Source organism: Bombyx mori, chromosome 8, assembly GCF_030269925.1.
Source record: "Bombyx mori chromosome 8, ASM3026992v2".
In the NCBI taxonomy this organism is placed as follows: Eukaryota; Metazoa; Arthropoda; class Insecta; order Lepidoptera; family Bombycidae; genus Bombyx; species Bombyx mori.
In genome coordinates, this window is record NC_085114.1 from 433,359 (window position 1) to 454,283 (window position 20,925).

Genomic DNA, 20,925 nt, shown 5'->3' on the forward strand with positions numbered 1-20,925 from the left:
AATTTTTTTTCTCCGGTTTCCTCGAGTCGGTGACATAGTAATTAAAACGATATTAACAGCTAAATCTCATGTTTATTGTTTTTATTTTATTATTTCTGAAGCTTTGCATCATTTACAGTTTTTGTGACCATGGAAGACTTTGTTGTTATTCAAAAACTGTAAAGCAATGAAAATGTTTACCGCAAGAATAAGCTCTAAAAATATGTGGTCTTCTTTTTTGTCAAGTTTAAAGCTGTTCTTGCGTTAATCTGTATTGGTTCAGTAAGCTTGTATTTTTGTGACTTTTTGGCGGGAATTTCGGTCCTCTGTGTACCAAATCGAAAGAGGAATCTGCCATACGTTTCCTAAGCAACGCTATCGTAATGATAAAGATCGTATCTAAGCAACAGCTTATCTTGAAATTACCTAACAGATAATCTCATGGTAAAATTTATCAACATTTAGAGTTATGAAGGAAACTTTTCAGGGTCTCCTAGATTAGCGGTATCACATACTTCTCATCCGAGAGGTTGTGATTTGAGATTAGATAGCCCCCTCGTCGCCCTCCAGCCTACCCCCAAGGGTAAGCAAATCTTCAACGTCCGAGCAGTCTGTAGGTTTTCCGGAATAACCGTCGTAACGCCCCATAAAAAGCACTCCAGTGCTACAACTGTCAATTGTACGGGCGGCCTCTTGTGAGTCCGCGCGGATAGGTACCACAATCCTGCCTATTTCTGCCGTGAAGCAGTAATGCGTTTCGGTTTGAAGGGTGGGGCAGCCGTTGTAACTATACTGAGACCTTAGAACTTATATCTCAAGGTGGGTGACGCATTTACGTTGTAGATGTCTATGGGCTCCAGTAACCACTTAACACCAGGTGGGCTGTGAGCTTGTTCACCGATCTAAGCAATAAAAAAAAACTCTTCCCGTAATTGTCACGCGCGCCCTAGATACGTCAAGTGTTTGGGCGATCACGCCAAGAGCCTTTGCACTCGTGATAAAAAAACCGCAACGGAATCCCTTAGCTGCGTCCTGTGCCGTACACAGGGTCACTCCGCGAATTGCTGCTTCACGGCAGAATTAGACAGGGTGGTAGTACGTACCCGTGCAGGCTCACAAGACATCCTACCACCAGGATTACGTAAATTATTATTTTGTGGGTTTGATTTCTATTACACGATGCTATTCCATCATCGTGGAAATGGTTCGTGAACATCAGTAAAGTGCATAAGCATTTTTTTAGAAGAAAAAAATACCTCACCAGATTTTGCAGCTACGGGTCTCCTACCCAGCCTGCATAGATTGAGAGTAAATAAAATAACAAAACTACGACAAAAACATTTTTATAATGAACACAAACTAATAAAACTACAATCATTCTGATGGGGACCACTTTTGATTAGCAATAACAATAATAAAGTAATAGTAATAGTATTTACGTTTATCAGGAACAATAAATTATTATACGACTTTTTCTGCCTTCTCTGTTGAACCTGGAAATCAAAAATATTGTTCATTAACTTAGGCGAGCTTACGGTCCACTTCGCGGTAAGTCATTATTGTCTCTTATGGACGTTAGCAGTTCCAATAGATCAGTCAAGGTAATGTATATCGATGCGAAAATCTCGTATGTATGAGGACATTTAATTTTGTATTCGTTTAATTGTATCTTAAAGTTATTAATTAATAAACTTTTTTATGTCATTTATTCCAGCCAACGCTGTGTAATGATTGATGTTTCGATATAGTTTTATTTTTATATTTTTATTGCTTAGATGGGTGGACGAGCTCACAGCCCACCTGGTGTCAAGTGGTTACTGGAGCCCATAGACATCTAGAACGCAAATGCGCCATCCACCCTGAGACACAAGTTCTAAGGTCTCAAGTATAGTTACAACGGCTGCCCCACCCTTCAAACCGAAACGCATTACTGCTTCACGATAGAAATAGGCAGGGTGGTGGTACCCACCCGCGCGGACTCACAAGAGGTCCTGCTGAATATTTTGTTTAGGAAAAACCTCTGGTACGATCTCCAATCGTCAGCGATAGTAGCAACAGAGCGTGGCCCGGTATCGTTACTTTATAGTAAACAAATAAAAACAAACGTATTACTATGCACGAATTAACCTTATTCAATAACTAGTTCAGTTGTTTCACTGATAAATTTATTCAAATTATATTGAAACCGGCACATTGTCTGTTGACTGAAAAAACGAATAGTACAAAAAGAAATCGGTTGTCTGTAAAGTCGGTTTACTGACGATAGTTGAACGTGACAACGTCATAATAAAATACTGATGGAATGGTTTCATTTTTCAATTATCGCAATTATCGTTGCTATAAACAATTGACACCACATTCACTTTTCACTGAACTTCATACTTGACGAAAACATGTAAATGTATTATTGTATAGCAGCTGTCCACGCGGATGCATCGCTCACCCAAGTAGGAGAGAGACAGATGTCGAACGCTGCCGAACGCGGAGGCCGATTGTGCCTCTTTGTCACTCGTTGCGCGCCTCAGAGCGAGGTAACGCCGCATGGGTCATGTTTTTTCGTGCGTGCAGCCGGCTCCATCGAATTATAAGACGTCGTCACAAGGAACTGACTTTTGATTAGTATAGATGGGCAGATAGGATACTGGTGTCAGGCAGATAATGTAGTAAATAGATATCAAGAGGCGAATGTTGTCACCCGCCAAAGTCAATATATGCTCCAAGCTATCTTGGACCTACCCTATACCTATAATGTTAGTTTAGTAATATATCCGTGGAAGATTAAGTTTTCGTGTTTTTACCATTATCAGTTTCTGGTTCATTCCACTTTTGTTTTTTACTGGTCCCGAATATAACGAAGAAAAGGTTACAAATGATGTAAATAGCCGACGATACATAGAACACTTTACGCCAGTCTGCTGGGTCGGTCTGAAAATGAAAATATATACAAGCTTCAAGAGGGCGGTAGCCATAGTCAAAACAGACTACAATTTTCGACTTTCCAAAAATATATTTTTTGGAACGAAGTTCCTTATGGAACGATGCGGAGGGGTACCCTAACCGGAAAAAAACGTCCGTAACGTAAGATTTTTATTAGTAATGCACACAGTGTACGACTTAACTTTGTAATAACGTACAAATTAGTAATGCACACAGTGCACGACTAACTTTGTAATAACGTACAAAAAATAACATATTTTTTTATCATTCAATGACCACGATCTCAGAACGTTCGTTTGTGCAATACACCAGCTCTTATGCAAACAACCGCGAATGAGGTGTACCACAATAAGCTCGCACGTTACCGAATGACCGTGGGTTGTTGCGAAATCTCCAGTTTTATTTACTTTATACCTCGAATAGAACTTAAAATTATTATTTTTATAATAAGGAACTTCGTTCCTATCCGGTGTCCCACGACACCACACGCCTTTTTTATTTATGAGATCGCTGGACGAGCTCGCGACCCACCTAGCGTTTACTTTGTGCCTATATAGGTAGATATCAACAAGTTCTAAGTTCCATGAGTTCCAAGTCTCAGTATTTCAGTACCACGACTGCCCCATCCTGCTTCATTATTTTTTATTCTCATTATTATTCATTATTTATTCATTACCATTACTGCGGTTTGATTTTTATTACACGATGTTATTCCTTCACCGTGGAAGTCAATCGTGAGTATTTATTAAGTACGTATTCCATTAGAAAAATTAGTACCCGCCTGGGGGATTCCAACACCGGTGCATCGTAAGATACGAATGCACCGGACGCCTTATCCTTTAGGCCACAACGACGACTACGACGACGTTGATTGATATCTCTTTGTTGCGCGTATAGCTTATCTAATTCCGTACCTCATCTTGTAGCAAGAGTCCGGCGACCAATGGCGCTATGATTGATATTATGTTTGCTATGCAGTTTGTGATGCCCATAAGAGTTCCCGCAAAATTTGGTGCCATGTCGATGTGTACCAACTGGAAGAAAACAAAAGTAAGTTTAACAAGTCGCTAGTGCAGTGCGGTTCCGCCCTTCTAAGACTACCGCTAAATGTATGATATGCATCGATTTCTTGCAAACACTCGAGTTCCACATATCATTGATTTACGCCGGTGACGTACGGTACGAGTAACGCCATTTATCGCCGAATATCAGAAACGAATATCAAAGGAACTAGTAATATCGAGAACGCTCGAGAAGTACAACGCCATCTATTGTCACTTAGCAGAAACACATATCGAAGCTACTCAACTGGCTCAGAATGTTCTCGATAAATCTAGGGATGTCGAATCGACTATAAAACCGTTGCAGAGAGCGAAGCGGAAGAAGTGAATTGAGAATTTTTTAGTGTTCGTTAAGTGTTTTAAATTTTTATTTAGCCCGAACCCCAGCGCGTGACAATACTCGTACTAACTACAGTGCTATAACAGACACATTGCCGCGATGAAATCATTTAAGAATACATAGAGGACAAACAATCATTAATAATTTTTTGGCAAATGTATGATGCATTAGAACTGTGCGACGTCAGAGTGTTGTATTATCTAAGCAAAGTATTGTAAAAATCCCAAAAATTCCCAAACCAGACCTGCAAATGTAGTAGAATAAAATTATGTATGCCTGATAATTAGCTTTGGAACTTCCTTATCAAGTCCACAGCCACGTAATTGCTTGAATTAATGTAGGTCTGTTTTTTAAATAGGTACTCGAATTATATCTACGATTGGGACACTTTAGCGGTCAATATCATTTAATTCGCATAATATAAATTTACAATTTCACGTTTGTTAGAGTTTGATAGTTCTACGGTGTTTGTTGTTGAGACTATTTAATATATTCAAGTCTGTTCATCATATCAATACGAGTATAATATCACTAAGACAATAACACGGAAATAAACATACCTTGAGAATAATCTCAATATATGTTGATAAATACATCGAAGATAGAAATGTAAGAAGGTGAATAGATATTAAAAATCAAAATAGCCAGAAAAAATCATTATTAAAAATTGAAAATAAAATAACCAGAATATGGAACCGAAAATTGCGGAGATAAATCAAAATTCATTCCACGCCAGAATTCTGGTGAAATTTACTGGTGGTAGGACCTTTTATGAGTCCGCACGGGTAGGTACCACTACCCCGCCTATTTCAGCCGTGAAGCAGTGTTACATTTCGGTTTGAAGGGCAGGGCAGCCGTTGTAACTATACTGAGACCTTAGTATTCATTTCTCAAGGTGGGTGGTGGCATTTACCTTGTAGATATCTATGGGCTCCAGTAACCACTTAATAACTGGGCTGCGAGCTTGTCCACCCCTCAAAGCAATAAAAAAATGCATATTAATTAATTAAGCAATAAAGCAATAAAAAAAAGTTCAAATACATTCGCTGGCGCTTTTCAAATCTTCAAAATATTCTTAATGTCGCGTGACCGAACCGGTCCGGTGTGGAGCTTTTTGTAGGTTAGTTTTGCACCTGGTTTCTCGAGTGACATAAAAATTTACATTACAAAATTATGAAACTAAAATTAAAATACTTGCTATTTTTCTTTTTTATGATTTACGCACCAAAAATCCCGTGTAATGGCCTGCGTTCAAAGCGACGACCGCGGTAAGTAGTGCAACAGCCACCGCTACATTGCCGGCCGGGGAATACGACAACCCGATTAGAGCTATCGCCGGGCCCAAGTGACCTAAGGAGAATGGCATAGGTTAAAAGAAATTAAACCAAATCCTCTCAGCCAGATTCCGAAGATTTAAACGTCACCCTGGTAAGGTGTATTTTAACAATTCTAATAATAATAATAATTTATTTACTACATAAACTTTTAAATCATGACCTAGAATACTATTTACATATTTAACAAATTGAGAGATTACGCAGATGGCATCAATAATATAATATTAACCAATGATCCTCACACTAGGCATAGCCTGTATCGTGAGGACCAAAATACGATTTACTATATATTTAATCGAACACTCAAAAACATGCGTTACAAGATTTGACGTAATATATAATAGAAAATTTGAATAATAAAAATAACACATCAAATAATTACAAGTAAGTGGGGAGCGTAGAAATAAGCAAATATAAAATTAATTAGTAAGAAAAAATAAACAAAAGATACAAAACTAATAAATCTACTGCTATTTCTTGTTTTTAATTAAGTTCATATAGTTCAATGTTAACAACCATTTTTTCACATTGGCTTAGCCTGCCTGACCGTTTTCTGTTTTAGGTTTTCATTACAATATCTAATAACCGCGTTATAAATATAGATCTTAGCAACATCTTGAAATAGATGTTTTTGGGTAGATGGAATTTTTGTAGCTGTCAAAGCTACAGGTAATTTATATTTCAGAAGACAGCACCGCTTCATGTATCAATAAAAATGTCTTTAAAATGAATAACTGACGCATGTTGAGAACTTCTTTCCCTGTAAACGCGTTCTGTGGAGATCTTCGAGGCTTATTTAGTATCACCCTTAACACTGAACGTTGAGCTCTTTCTAATTCAATTAGCACAGTTTTTGAAGCATATCCCCAACAGATACAGTACATTAATAGGGATTGGCATAGTGCAAAATATATGGACTTGAGAGTATCAAAACTAGCCAAGTCACGTAGATTCTTCATGACGTATACACATCTTCTAATTCAACCAGACAACTGATGACATCAAGATTCTTTATTTCATTAACTCTTACAATCTCCCTGCAATCACATACGTGTATTTCAATACTCGAAGACGCTGAAGCAGACATTGAGGTTTTGCAAAAACAGATGTACATGCTTTTCCTTGTATTCGATGTCAAAAGATTACAATGTAACCATTTCCTTACTTTGAACATTCCTGCCTCGGCAATAGAATGAGCTTCATGCCATGTTGATCCACTAAATATAATTGCTGTGTCATCCGCATAGCACAGAATGTCTGCTTTTGTTAAAGAAAGTTCAAAAATATCATTAATATATAATATTTTATAAACAAGGTAGGCCGCAGAGAACTACCTTGCGGGACACCATATTGGTTAGTCTGTAGCCCACTCACTATATTCAGCCCGGGGAGGAGACCCCGTACAGCACGTAACACTACCTACAACGACTTTTTTAAATCACAAGAAATTAGTTTGTTAATACACCTTTTTTTGCACAGTTGGACTGTAAAAATATAAAAGCACTGAATATTTGCGAAAAACTAACACCCTGCAATACTTTAAATTTCAAAATATACTATGTATATGGCCAAAAATTTGATTTATTGCGGAGCGGTTTTAACAAACTGTTTACTGTCAGAATGAGGCGTCAGAAAAAGCAACGAAGCACTAAACTAATGACAAAACATGCTGTATTCACAAATTCTACTGAAGGAATCTTAGAAACGTAAATAATACATACCAATGGAATTGCTTATCTTCCTGCTGGTAGTAATGCTGAACCAATTCTTCCTCAAAATATAATCAGATAAGTATCCAAAGGGGAAACTAAGCAGATACATTGCCAAGTACGGTAGAGCTGACATCACTCCGTTCTGAAAGGATTTGTTTCGGTAAATTGGCAACTTAAAGTAAATGTAAAATTTGGTGATCTTAGCTGGTAAACTGGTCTGGGCTTACTTTTTAGTCGATTTCAATATCTATGTTAAAGATATTTGGTGTTCTACGTGTGATTGTTATACATTATGTGTTTCCGGTACTCATAGCAAAAGTAATAACCTTCGCCAAAATCTGGTTTTGATGCTCCCAGCCAAAGTTTTTTTTTATTTTATTGCCTTTGTAGGCAGACGAGCATACGGCCCACCTGATGGTGAGTGGTTACCGTCGCCCATGGACTTCAGCAATGCCAGGGGCAGAGCCAAGCCGCTGCCGTGGAGTAAACTAACGCTCAACCAGACACCAAAGACTAAAGTCGATCACCAACTTTAAAATGTGACAGCTAATTATTTATTTTCTTACTGATTGGCTTATATCAGAGAAAAATTTTACCTGTTTAATATCAACTTCCAAAATTTTCTTCATGTAAGAAGGCATATACGTCATGAGTGTCCAAAAACCCCAATTTTGGCCACAATGAATGATTATCAAAGCGATGAATGGTAAAGATGTCAAAATTGCCTTCCACGGTGTTTTTAATTTCTGAAAACACAAAATATATATAATGTGTTAGGCATAATATGTAATATGCACATTAATAACATGACGCCCTTTGAAAGATTTATAATATAAACCTTTTGCTCTCCAACTTGGCCCAATGAAGTCTGGATGTATAAGCGCTCGGCATCACTGATCATCTTCGAGTTCCGCGGAGAGTCAGCGCCCAAGAAAACATATACCACAGTCCATATAGCTCCGAGGATTCCATTCGTATAAAATATAGTTGGCCAGCCCCAATAACTGGCTAAATATCCTGAAATTATGAGCTGCAGTGCTGTTCCCAGTTTACCACCTGTAATGAATTTGAACACAAGATATTGAGAATTATAGCAATATCTGCGTGGTTCTTCACGACAATTTTTTAGATTTCCATCGCTAGTAGTTACTTGTATTTAGCGTGCACTGACAGACGAGATTTACTAAGCTTGTTCTGTCAGAGCTTTTGTTGATAAATATCATCAACGTACGACAACTACGTAGCTATAGGTACCGTAGGTAGGTACGTAGGTGGGCCGTATGCTCGTCTGCCTACAAGGGCAACAAAAAAAAAAAAAAAGCTATGGTCACAGCGAAGCGTGGCCAAATTTTACTCGTTTAAGCTAAATGTTATGCATGTATAACATATGAGAACATATCGTATGTAAAGAGATCAATTTGTATTGGTTTTTAAATCAGGTGGCTTCATACAACAAACTTTTACCGGTCTTACCATATAGCCAACAGTATCAAATATCAGCAGAAAAAATAAAATGGAATCAATATTTTTTAGTTTCCACGATCGAACATAATATACTCAAAACAGACATTTAGCTACGCGTCCTATTTCGAATTTGTAACGGCGCGAGCATTACACGTATTCTGTTACGGACCGTAGTTACTTCCTTGGTGTATCATTGCTATGTATGCTTTGACTATATAACTATAATACGTAATTGGGGCTTCACCTGTCTTAATTTAATAAACTTAGATATCCAAACGGGTTTACGTCTTGCCTGATTTTTAAAGGTTACTTGAGCCCACGGCTAGCTCCCAACATCTGCAGATCGTCAAGTCCCACATACTCCGCACTTCCCCTAGGTGCGGGGAACTATAGGAGGTTCAGCCACCGGCCCGAATAAAAAAAAAAAGGGATATCTTGAGACACAAGTTGGCAAGCTATCTTCGGCTTCCAACGCGAACAACTTTTCGAAGGAGCAATATCTATGGAGCTATATCTATAAACAATTTAAACCTTCTTTGAGTCAAATCGGAAGACGTAATCATTCATTCTTGGTACAGAGTTTGAACGAAACCCATCAATCATCAATGCTCGAGGTATTAATAGGTCTCAATATTTTTTTAAGGGTATTTCCACGCTTTCGATTATTTCATTCTCACCCGAATATATTAATGTTCCAAAGCGACTTTTCTCTTCCAGAGGTATCCATTTCCCTATAAGGTTATGCACTGAAGGGTATAGAAAACCCTGGGACAAACCCTGCAGGACACGGCAGGCGCATATCAGCTTCCAGCCTCCCTGAAAAAAAAATAATTTAAAATAAATTCATATAAATTTATTTTAAATACAATGCTTATCTTGATACTGTTAGGTATATGTTCCCTAATTTTCTTACAAAACAGAAATTCACATGGTGTCATTATACAGAAGGGTAGGTTTCCGTATTGTATTTCCATCGCTAAGCGACCCCTGGACTAGGGGACTCTCCATTCTAGCTTGAATGGTAAAATATAGCAAATGTACTCCATTCCGATCCAAGCACCCGTCGTGTGCAGACGTGCCCATCGACCGTTCGGTCGCTCGAGTTCGGTTCGTGGCACATCTGGCGTCGAAGTGTTTTCTCGGAAGTGACTAACTGTGACAATTGCGTCGCATTGCCATCTGTAAGCGGTCGGGCCCACTTGGATTCTCGAAAGTCGCTCTGCAACCAAGTGAGGTCTTTGTGATCAGTTGGTTGTGCGCCGTAAATAACAATATACTGGGAGCGTGTTTAAGAGCCGAGGCAGCCCCCGCCCTGGGTACTCAGTAAGCATGTCGTCGACCAACGCTCTGTTGATTATAAAATTCCTCCGACTACGACACCCGAAGCTAACTACAGAATTTCTGACTTCCATTCGTCACGCTCGCCGCTTCTGCGTCCTTTGTACCCGAGCTCAAAACTCACGCGTCGTACACCGCGGCCTCCGTCGCGCCCGCCGCGCCGCCTCCTCGACCCCTGAAGCACCCACCCGCAGGTCGCCCACGCCCGCCTTCTTGTCCTTCTGTTCTGACTCGAACATAGAGGCTGACCTAGCCCTCGCTTCAATGACGTACCCTTGTACAAAAGGGTAAGAAGTGCGCCACAGATTCCCCAGCTCCCGTGGCTGCTAAAATAAGCCAACGCGTCGCATCCCCACCCTCCGACTGCAGTCTCATGTCTTACCCGGGGCATTCAAGTTGTTTCGTGTATGGGCCCCGCTGGTAATTTCAAATTAGGTGGGCTTTGACCTAGTTCTAGAGAACCCAACTATGCAATTAAATAATTTAGGTTTATTTCACAAATCGAGTAATAGTCTCCATCTTATGGTCTTCATGGTTCCCAGTCCAGTGACTTGATTTATAATGTAAACGTAAATTTTTGCTAAGCTCGTCTGCTCATCAGTAAACAGAGAGACCCGGAGTCAGTCCGCGTTCACGACTATTACATTACAGAGATACTTACGTAATGGGCTCCAAGAGGTATCAGCAGTGAAATAGCAGAGTTGATTGCGATACATATAGTAATGAGAATCGATCCTCCGAATCTAGCAGCCAGTTCACCGCCAGGAATCTGCAGCACTACGTAGCCCCAGAAAAATGACGAAAGAATCACGCTTTGAGTTTGCATACTCCAATCAAAATACTGAAACAATACAATCAGATCATAGTAAAAATTTTCAAAAACTTTATATATTTTTAATGTCTTATAAACATTTTCCCTGTTATTTGCATATACGAGAACTGAACTTAAAATGTACTCATAATAATATAGATAAACGTACATCTACAAAACATGACATACAGCAATATTCGCCAAAGAAGTGATAGATAAACAAGCGGCTGAATTCTTTTACCCGCCGATAACAATGCAATAATATGCCACTTCTCAGCCCATCATAATAAAAAAAAAGTAAATGATTACAAAGACTATAAACCTGTAACTATTAAAAATCAATTGAATAAAAACTCATTGGTGTTCATTACATTTTAAACTTTATATTAGATTTTACGTACATAATAATGGATTTTATAACCGCCAATGTACTAAAGATGAGAGCTTATTTCTGTATGATAAGGCCATTAAACAACACTAGCAAAATTTTCAACTTTCACTGAGACTCAATCAACATTCATTAAATTTATATAAAATAACACATTTTCTAAGTGTTTGATAAACGTTGTAATTTCGACGCTGTTCAACCTTGTAGTAGCAATAACCTTTGTAGAGTCTGATGGGCGACATTTGTTTACTTTGCTTAAGAATACTTTTGTTTTGGCTGTAGCTGGGTAATAATAACAAGAGGATAATGTTGGTATGATTTGGATAACGAAATCTTCTTAAACTAAAAAATACACGATTTTTGTCGATAGGGATCTATTGAATCATTGTACGCTCTCAAATGGGTCCTTCCTTCCCACCGGGTGACGCATTCAAACTATTTTCGTGAATTCATGTAAAGCTGTTTATTATTAAACCACTGTCCTGTTCCTGTTTTGATACTGCTGCTGCTATTTGTTCTAATGAATTGAAACCCGTCAAAATCAATGACCTTTCAGTTAGTGTCAGTTAGAAATGTCAATGAAGCATGCGGTGAGTTGATATTAAGGAATGTGATTTTTTTCAGTTTCATTCAGTTACTGTTATAATACATGCCAATTGTCACCTGTATATGTGTGATACGATGAGATAACCAGTCTTCCAGTTCTTGAACAAAACCAAAATACTTCTAAGAAATATTTTTATAATCAAACTTTTCGCTAAGTTTACTAGCCTTCAAGTTTCACATGTAATAAGTTTATTTAATATTGGGCCTAAGACCATATTATACTAGATCGGAAGACGATATAAAAAAGTAGCAACTACAAGCTGGGTTAAAATCGCGCAATCTAAAGAAGATTGGAGGAGGGATCTTTGGAGGAGGTCTTTACCCGAGGAGGGGTTCTTGCAAGTGAGAAATAATACCTAATATTATCAACAAACATATTATTTATTAGTTAATTAATAGCATAGATCACACTGCGTTAATTTTGTTTTTATGTCACTTGTATGAAATAAAAGGCTTTTTTATTTTATTTATTTAACATCGTCCTATTGATATAAAGCCGTGCGACCAACGTGTTCTGTACCGCACCCTTCACTCGTGACTTTATAAATGACAATACACCTCTGCCTTTGACTCCCTTCAAATAAAGATTCAATAGTCGTTCGTATACATATATATTTCGGAACAATACCGTAACAAAATACTTGTGAAATTAAAAATCAGTAGTATTTTAATAATGTACACAAGTATTATGTAATAAGGCTGCATATACTGGTGGTGGTTTTACTGGTGGTAGGACCTCTTGTGATTCTGCTCGGGTAGGTACCACCACCCCGCCTATTGCTGCCGTGAAGCAGTAATACGTTTTGGTTTGAAGGGTGGGGTAGCCGTTGTAACTATATTGAGACCTTAGAACTTATATCTCAAGTTGGTTGGCGCATTTACGTTGTAGATGTCTATGGGCTCCAGTAACCACTTAATACCAGGTGGGCTGTGAGCTCGTCCACCCATCTACGCAATAAAAAAAATATATAGCTGTTATAATAAGATTACAACCAGGGTACAGTGTAAGTAGCAAGTATAGTGTAACATTCTGAATAACACTCTGAATGAAATAAATTTAAAAACACTACACCGAATGTCGAAACATGCTCGATGTGAAAACTTTCAGATTGAGGCACGCACTTGGAATTTATTATTTTTGATGGCAGAATTAGTTAATATATGAAGAGGCTAGATTGTGGCAGCAGCGAAACGACAGAGGTAATGGTGATGAAAAGGAAAACATAAACACATTTGCTCTTTTAATTTAGATGAAGTTAAAACTGTACAAATAAGTTGAGTAATGCATATCATTGTGTAACATTATATTCCAGAACTTAAAAAAAAACAATAGTCATACCTAATACCGACAGTTTGACCTAATCAGATATGTTCGGTGATGTGTGTGATAAGCAATGGTCATTTGTTTCAGATCAAAGATTTTGCTCCCTAATCTGTATTTTCTCAGACACCTTATCTTGTCGACAACTACCTAATCTTAAGATATATTTTACAGATATTTGCATAAGAATATATGTCTATGTCAAGAATCATGTAGGATTTTGTTGAGTTTAGATAAATCAAATTGATTTGAAATTTCTTTGTTTCGTTCGTTTACATCTAGAAGGACGATCTATTTCATTATTTCTATTTCACTATTTCATTAGAAAAATTGGTACCCGCCTGCGGCATCCGAGCACCGGTGCATCGCTAGATATGAACGCACCGGACGTCTTATCCTTTAGGCCACGACAATGTACTCAATTAATCATCTGTATTATTAGGGTCAAAGACATTTGCTTCACACAGTAAAGAGCTCAGGATTTTCGAACGGAACTTAGTTTTAATTCAAACACACGACTAGTCAAAAGCTCAGTGTGCTTAATGCGAGCTTTATAGCGTTCCTACCTAGGTCCTACCACCGGTAAAGTACTATATATCGCCAGATAAAAAACCATCTACATTTATTTTCGCCTTCTACATATATACGAGTGTGTATACCGTGAATGGAAGATTATCATAGTAGTACCCTACGGCTAGGCTTTGCTCCTTACATTATTGATGGTCATGAGCGCCGGTAGCTACATATTATTAAAATAGTAATTAAAGAAATATGAAAAATACAAAGTACAATAAAAATTAATTGCTGTTCGTTAGTCTCGCTAAAACTCGAGAACGGCTGGACCGATTTGGCTAATTTTGGTCTTGAATTATTTGTGGAAGTCCAGAAAAGATTTAAAAGGTAGCTAAATATGAAAATGCTTGGAATTAAAAAATAAAAATAACAATTAAAAACAAAATTGATGTGTTCACCGTCGGACGGATTTCTTTTGTTTGTTTTAAGTTTATTTTATACAAAAGTTTAGGCCTTTTATTTATCGATTGAGGCACTACGAAGTCTGCCAGGTCAGCTAGTTTTAAATAAAAATATTGGAAAAGATTATGATTTATGTTCATATGAGTTTCTGATTTATGTTCAAAGAGTTTTTAAGCCATTTCACGCAACTTTGTAAGCCTCAGGTGAGATGACTGCTCCATAAGCCCTGACATGGATTTGAATAAATCAGAATGTACCGAAGAGAGACATGCTCGAAGAGAGAAAAGTTGTCTGAGGAAAAGTTTATGATGATACCTTAATTTCTTTTATGATCACAGCATCCACCGCAGCGACAGACTTAGTCTCTATTAAGTGACTCCGCTGCGCTCAAAGCCCCAAAAATCCTCAATCGAGCGCATTTCTAATTGATCAGCATTTTTATTTCCTTTCAACGTCAACATGTTCAGGTACATTAAACAGGTAAATTAAGTTGACACTTTTGTGTCTTCCTAGTCTGAGCTAGCAAACCTTAAATTAACCATAAGTCATGATTCTACTCACGTCTTCATTACTTGAATCAGTCATAGCGACTATGGCGATGCTCATGTTCACTCTCATCGAAAATGCAAGCAGCGTGGCAAAAAACAGTAAAAACGCCTGCAGGTGACGTACTCCAAGGAGGGCATCTGAAAACATTTGAATTTTTTTTTTTTTTTTTTTTTCCTACCTAAGCTGATAGCCCTAGCGGCTATTTCAGCGTAGCCTAACTTTAGTAGGTGAGCTCACGGGGCTCAAACCTGACGATGTTGCTAACACGAACCCTAGCAAGAGTCGTGCTTCGCAGAATCTACCACCGGATCGGAAACGCGACCCACTGAGAAGATCCGGCGAGAAACTCAGTGGGCTGTGTCTGAGAGTTAATTTACTCGTCGAGCCCTTCGTCGCAAGCGACGGGTTCGACGAGAACGGTGACCGGTGCTTGAAGTACCTAAAAGCACCGTTAGTGGATCGGGAGGATCCGAGATGACGTGTTTTGGGCGACGTCGACTGCTTTCCATTCTGTCCGCAGGATCGGGAATGTAGTTACCGGCGGCCACGATGAGAGGGTTCTCGTGTCGTGCCGCTTTATCGAAGTGGCGCATGGACGCCGACTGAAGATACTTACTGATGGACTCTAAGTCCAGGTCGTCATGGAGGTCGACGTTCCTGACGAACCACGGGGCTCCGACGGCTATCCTGCAAAAACTGGATTGAATAATTTGAAAGGATTTTAAGTGTATGCGGGCCGCGTGAGCGAACACTACACTTGCATAGGTCATGACGGGGCGTATGCAAGTTTTGTAGAGTGTCACCTTATTTCTAAGGGACATTTTACTTCGCCTACATATCATCGGGTAGAGACGTCCTAGGATGAAGGCGGCACGATCGCGTACCGTCTTAATGTGGGGGCGGAATGTCATCCTACTGTCGAGGGTGACGCCTAAATATTTGACCTTCGGGGCCCACGGTATGGGCTGGTCGAACATCGTGATTGGGCGAACGGCGGGGGCGGGGGTGTTGACGCGCCTAGTCGGGAGGGGGATGCTCAGCGTGGTGTTCGGAGGGCGACCCCTTTTGAAGAGCACCGCTGTGCTTTTCGTGGGGTTAATGTCGATGCGCCACTTCCGGAACCACTGTCCCATGGTGGTAGCTGCGGTCTGAAGTCGTCGATGAAGCAACGCCTTCTTCCTACACGAGTAGTAGATGGCGGTGTCATCGGCGAAGAGCGCCAGATGGGTCTCCGGAGACCGGGGTATATCATTGATATACAAACTAAATAGTAACGGGGAGAGGGCGGAGCCTTGCGGGACTCCGGCTGTGACGTGACGGGGCCGGGAACGCGTTCCCTCGACTCGATATCGGAACGAACGGTTCGACAAGTAGTCTCGTATGATGAGAACATTTGAAGGTACATCAATAGAAAGTGGAAACGATAAAGGTACACGTAGATCATGAGTTACCACTAAGCTTGCTTTTCAAACCTTGTTTGAAAAAGGATCCCACAGGATTTCATGTATTGAGAAGGGATGTTTATGCATATTTTTCACCGATGATACGGCTATTAAGCGAGATAACTAACTCTATTCCCGTCGTAGTAATTTTTGGCCAGCCCATACCTTGGGCCGCGGAGGTGAAGTACCTACTTAAGAGTCACCCTCGACAGAGGAATGATATTCCGTCTACATATCAAGATAGTACGCGACCATGCCGCATTCTTCCTCAGTTGTTTCCACCCCATCTATAACCGAAGTAAATTGTCCCTTCATAACAAAGTGAAATTCAACAAAACTTCCGGTATTTTTCGTCATAACTTATACAAGTATAGTGCTTACTTAATATGCAACCCGCAAATTATGATACCGCATGTATGCCAAAGGAAATATCAAGTTTATTAGGGGTTTTCAATAGGGACGCGTGAACTTTGACAGCTCATAGCGGCCATCTTGGTAAAGAGATAGTTCTCAAATTTGGCATGAACACATACTTAGTCGTGACATTTCAGCATGGAACGCTAAACGCTGGTCTGGTGGTATCATCGGCCCTTATTTCTTCGAAAATGCGCAATGAGCCGCACTCACTGTCAATAGCAGCCGATATTGGACGATGATGACAAACTTTTTGTGGCCTAGGATAGATATTATGGACCTCACAAACATGTCGTTCCAAGGAAGGCGCCACTTGACATACACCTCGGGAAACATTAAATTTATTGGACGAGAAATTCGAAGGCTTCGTCATCTCGCGTGGTTGTAACATCGACTGCCCACCGAGATAATGTCATCGAATTCGCTTTAAAATAAAATATTATTATGGCAATATTCCTTAAAGAGGTTTTTTGTTTACTTTTTTTTTAGTTTGAACGCTCTTAATGAAAAATCCTTTAAACGTGTCGTGTTCACGAGTACGCAGGAACCAATATCGTGTCAACAACCTTTTTTTTTAAATGTCAGCGTGGTCATAATTTAAAGTTTAGAATTTCTGCTACTTCTACTCTTGATTTCGGATTAGCTACTTCTTGACAGCGATCATAGACAGTTTGCTAATTGTGTAGACTGGATGACATTATTGGATATGTGCAAAACGGTGCTAAATACTGTATACTGTGTAATGATTGGATAATTAAATAATATCAAGTATAGGTAGTCCTTCAGTTAAAATAAAGTATTGCAATTCAAATACACATTGTCCGTATGTACAATGTTGTGTCTCCAACCAGCTCGCACGGCTGCTACGGAAGACTTCATTTCGGTTGTTGGTTCAGGACTACGCTGTCCGCACCAGTAGCTAATAATACTGTAGCTGTGTCTGTCCATTCATTATGGTAAAAATACGTAATAATAGAGATAAGCTTACCTGGCTTCTTAACTTCAACAATATCTTCGACGCCCATTTTAATTTATGTTGTAATATTATTATAACTTCTCCAAAAATTTCAATGAACAAACTAAAATCGTCTCAATTATAAGCTGGTTTATGTTATGAGAATCGTAAAAATACATAAATCATTAATTTTTGACATTTACGATTTTTAAATTAAGTGGGTGATGAAATCAAGTATAATTTTATATGAGTTTGAGCACTTTGTGAAGTGTTTAAAAAAAGTAGAAATTATATAAACTAAGTAATAAATAGTTTTTCAATAGGCGTGCGTGCGCAATCGCCTCTTTTTGAAAACTAAGTTGTACTCTTGAGATGATTGATTTTGATGGTGGTTTTTCTCTCTCAATGAAGCATTGTACTATCAAAGTCACAGATGCTGCAATCATAAAACATGATAAATTTAATAGCTTACGATTGTATTTTTTACCTTTTAACAATGAGATGTAAATATTGAATTATGTATTATTTTATGACTAGTTTCTAAGTAGTAGGAATAAGCTTGGTTCTGGCGATTATGTGATGACCAACTAGAGATGTTGTTATGATGATGATAATAATACTACTAATAATGATAATACAAGTGGCCAGCTGTTACTCGATACTATCCCGAAGCATTAGTCTTACTCTGCAACCCTTCACGGCTTGTTCGACTCGCTCTTGCCGGTTTTTTATGTTGATATCATAGTGCTTTTGATTTTAACTGGGTTAATTGATTATTTCTGCAATGCGCTGCTTAAATGCGCTTCTAAATTATAGTTACGAGTGTCGATTTTTCAAATAAATGCTTTCCAAAGATTCTACGTAAACCCACATTGTTAATACTACTGAACTGAATATTAAGCACATTTTAGTGATACTTTACATTTCAATTTCAATAAAATATTATTTAAAGTCGTCGTGGCCTAAAGGGTAAGATGTCCGGTGCATTCGTATCTAGGGATGCAACGGTGTTCGAATCTCGCAGGCAAGTACCATTTTTTCTAATGTAACTAATACGTACCTAGCATGCATTTACGAAAACCTTCCATGATAAATTGATAAAAGTGTGGTAAAAATGAAACCAGCCGAAATTGCTCAATTACATAAAGGACGTCTTGTGATTCCGCACGGGTAGGTACCACCACCCTGCCTATTTCTGCCGTGAAGTAGTAGTAATGCGTTTCGGTTTGAAGGGTAGGGCAGCTGTTGTACTATACAACATAAACTTAGAGCTCATGTCTCAAGGTAGATGGTGGCATTTACGTTGTAGATGTCTATGAGCTCTGGTAACCCCTAACACTTGGTGGGCTGTGAGCTCCTTCAAGCAACTAAGGAATAAAAAACTGAATTCAACTTGTTGATGCCTATATGTCTAGGAAATGCAGTATGCTCTAAGGAATTCGTCATGAACTGAAGTGTTTGAACCCAAAAATAAATTGGAGAACAAATCGATTAGAACTCAGATAGGTAGATTAGGGTAAATTTGTTTTCAAACTTAATTCAGGAGTCATGGGGTGCATATCCCCTTGATTTTTTTAAGAAAGTGGCCGCAAAACATTATTTGACATAGTTGTCCGCGAAATCGTTTATGAATAGTATTTATATTCACTAATAATTTATTTACGACTTTTTTTTTTCTTTGCTTAGATGGACGGACGAGCTCACAGCTCACCTTGTGCTTAGTGGTTACTGGAGCCCATAGACATCTACAACGTAATTGCGCCACCCGCCTCGAGATACAAGTTCTAAGGTCTCAGTATAGTTACAACGGCTACCCCACTCTTCGAACCGAAACGCATTATTGCTTCACGGCGGAAATAGGTGGGGTGGTGGTACCTACCCGTGCGGACTCACAAGAGGTCCTACCACCAGTGAAAAGGTGACTTAAGGTGTATTTCAAGCTTCGACAATTGTATTACTTCTATATCGAGACTTTGGTGAGCTAAAGAGAATTAAATCACAATTTCATAAAATAAATTTTCATTTGGCAATAAATAATCAAATTTGCAACATATTATTTGCATTTATTAGTTAATTAGAAAAATGAAAAATTAAAAAACATTTTTTTCCTGTATAATTTATTATTCATAAACCGACTGGAGGTTAACGAGTGGTTGTTCACGTCGCCGACCGTTGTTTCGTTATTTTGTCTGAAACAAACCGATTTTTAAGCTTTGGTAATTTAAATGTAATTAATTGAAGCAGTCCTGAATTTTGATAGAAAATGAATGATTTTTGGAACGAAGTTCCTTATGGGACGATGCGGAGGGGTACCCTAACCGAGAAAAAGCGTCCGTAACGTAAGATTTTTTCTATTTAGTTTGTTATCGACAGAGGTCGCTGCACGTAAATTAAACAATTCCTGAATCGCGGTGACGAGATGCTACACAGTTGATAGACGTTCTCGTGTTTCTCTTGCTAAAGCCTCGACAACCAAACGTAACCCACTCCATCGTAAGCCACGACTAACCTACCAACAGTACCCAACTAGGAATAAGACTATAGATAAAAATTGTGGTTAATTTAAAAAGTATTTATATTTATATATATTATGTGTATTATACATTGATGTGGGCTTCTTTTTTATGTTAAAAATCTGTTCCTGCCATAATATGTATAGGTTCAGTAAGCTTGTATTTTGGTCATCGGTGTTCCAAATCGAAGTAGGAATCTCCCATACAATTCGTAAATAACGCTAATCTTGATAAAGATCTTATCTAAACAAAAGCTTATCTTAAGATTACCTAACAGATAATGTCATGATAAAATTTATCAACATTTAGAGTTATAGATTAGCGGTATTATATTGCGTACTTCTCATCCGGGAGGTTATGATTTGAGATTATACAGCTCCTACCCAGCTTTCAGTATAAAAAAAAATGTTATTGATATGATTTATCTCGTACGTAAACTGATAGCTTATCTGATTACATTTAAATATATACGTTCTATATTGCAAGTGGGAACTAGTGGAGTATTATGTAATAAATAATATCTCAGGACGCTTTGAGACCACTCCTTATGGATAAAACCTTTTTTTTCAGTTTCAAAATTAGATTCTCTTGCTTCTTATTCGAAAATCCAGTCTTATGAAAAAGGAAGTTTTTAATTATTTATTTGTTCTTGAGCTGATGACTTAAAAAGCTCACGGTCCAATTGGAATTTATCTACTACTATATAATAGGGGTTGAAGTATGAAATTTCCGTTCTATCGTAATAGTTACTTCGAATAGAATCTTCATGGTTTGAGATTTTTG

General features: G+C 38.5%; 1 protein-coding gene across 1 annotated transcript; it reads right to left on the reverse strand.

The window, feature by feature from the left end:
* Positions 1 to 1,306: 1,306 nt before the first annotated feature.
* On the reverse strand, positions 1,307 to 18,070 carry LOC101737295 (putative inorganic phosphate cotransporter). The gene is made up of 11 exons (XM_012689728.4): positions 17,663 to 18,070; positions 14,831 to 14,955; positions 10,830 to 11,009; positions 9,508 to 9,646; positions 8,205 to 8,422; positions 7,963 to 8,112; positions 7,376 to 7,508; positions 5,543 to 5,667; positions 3,831 to 3,950; positions 2,778 to 2,904; positions 1,307 to 1,472 (listed from the first exon to the last, which is right to left on the reverse strand). Exons 1-11 carry the CDS (start codon positions 17,697 to 17,699, stop codon positions 1,441 to 1,443), a joined length of 1,386 nt encoding a protein of 461 aa, XP_012545182.2. The 5' UTR covers positions 17,700 to 18,070; the 3' UTR covers positions 1,307 to 1,440.
* Between the last annotated feature and the right edge of the window lie 2,855 nt (positions 18,071 to 20,925).

Excerpts from the sequence above, each read along its gene's own strand:
- LOC101737295 (XM_012689728.4), bottom strand. The coding sequence starts at position 17,699 with ATGGGCGTCGAAGATATTGTTGAAGTTAAGAAGCCAG. Across the intron at positions 8,423-9,507 it reads TGGAACATTAATATATTCGG|GTGGTAAACTGGGAACAGCA; the intron begins GTGAGAATGAAA and ends AATTCATTACAG. Across the intron at positions 7,509-7,962 it reads TGGAAGTTGATATTAAACAG|AACGGAGTGATGTCAGCTCT; the intron begins GTAAAATTTTTC and ends AAATCCTTTCAG.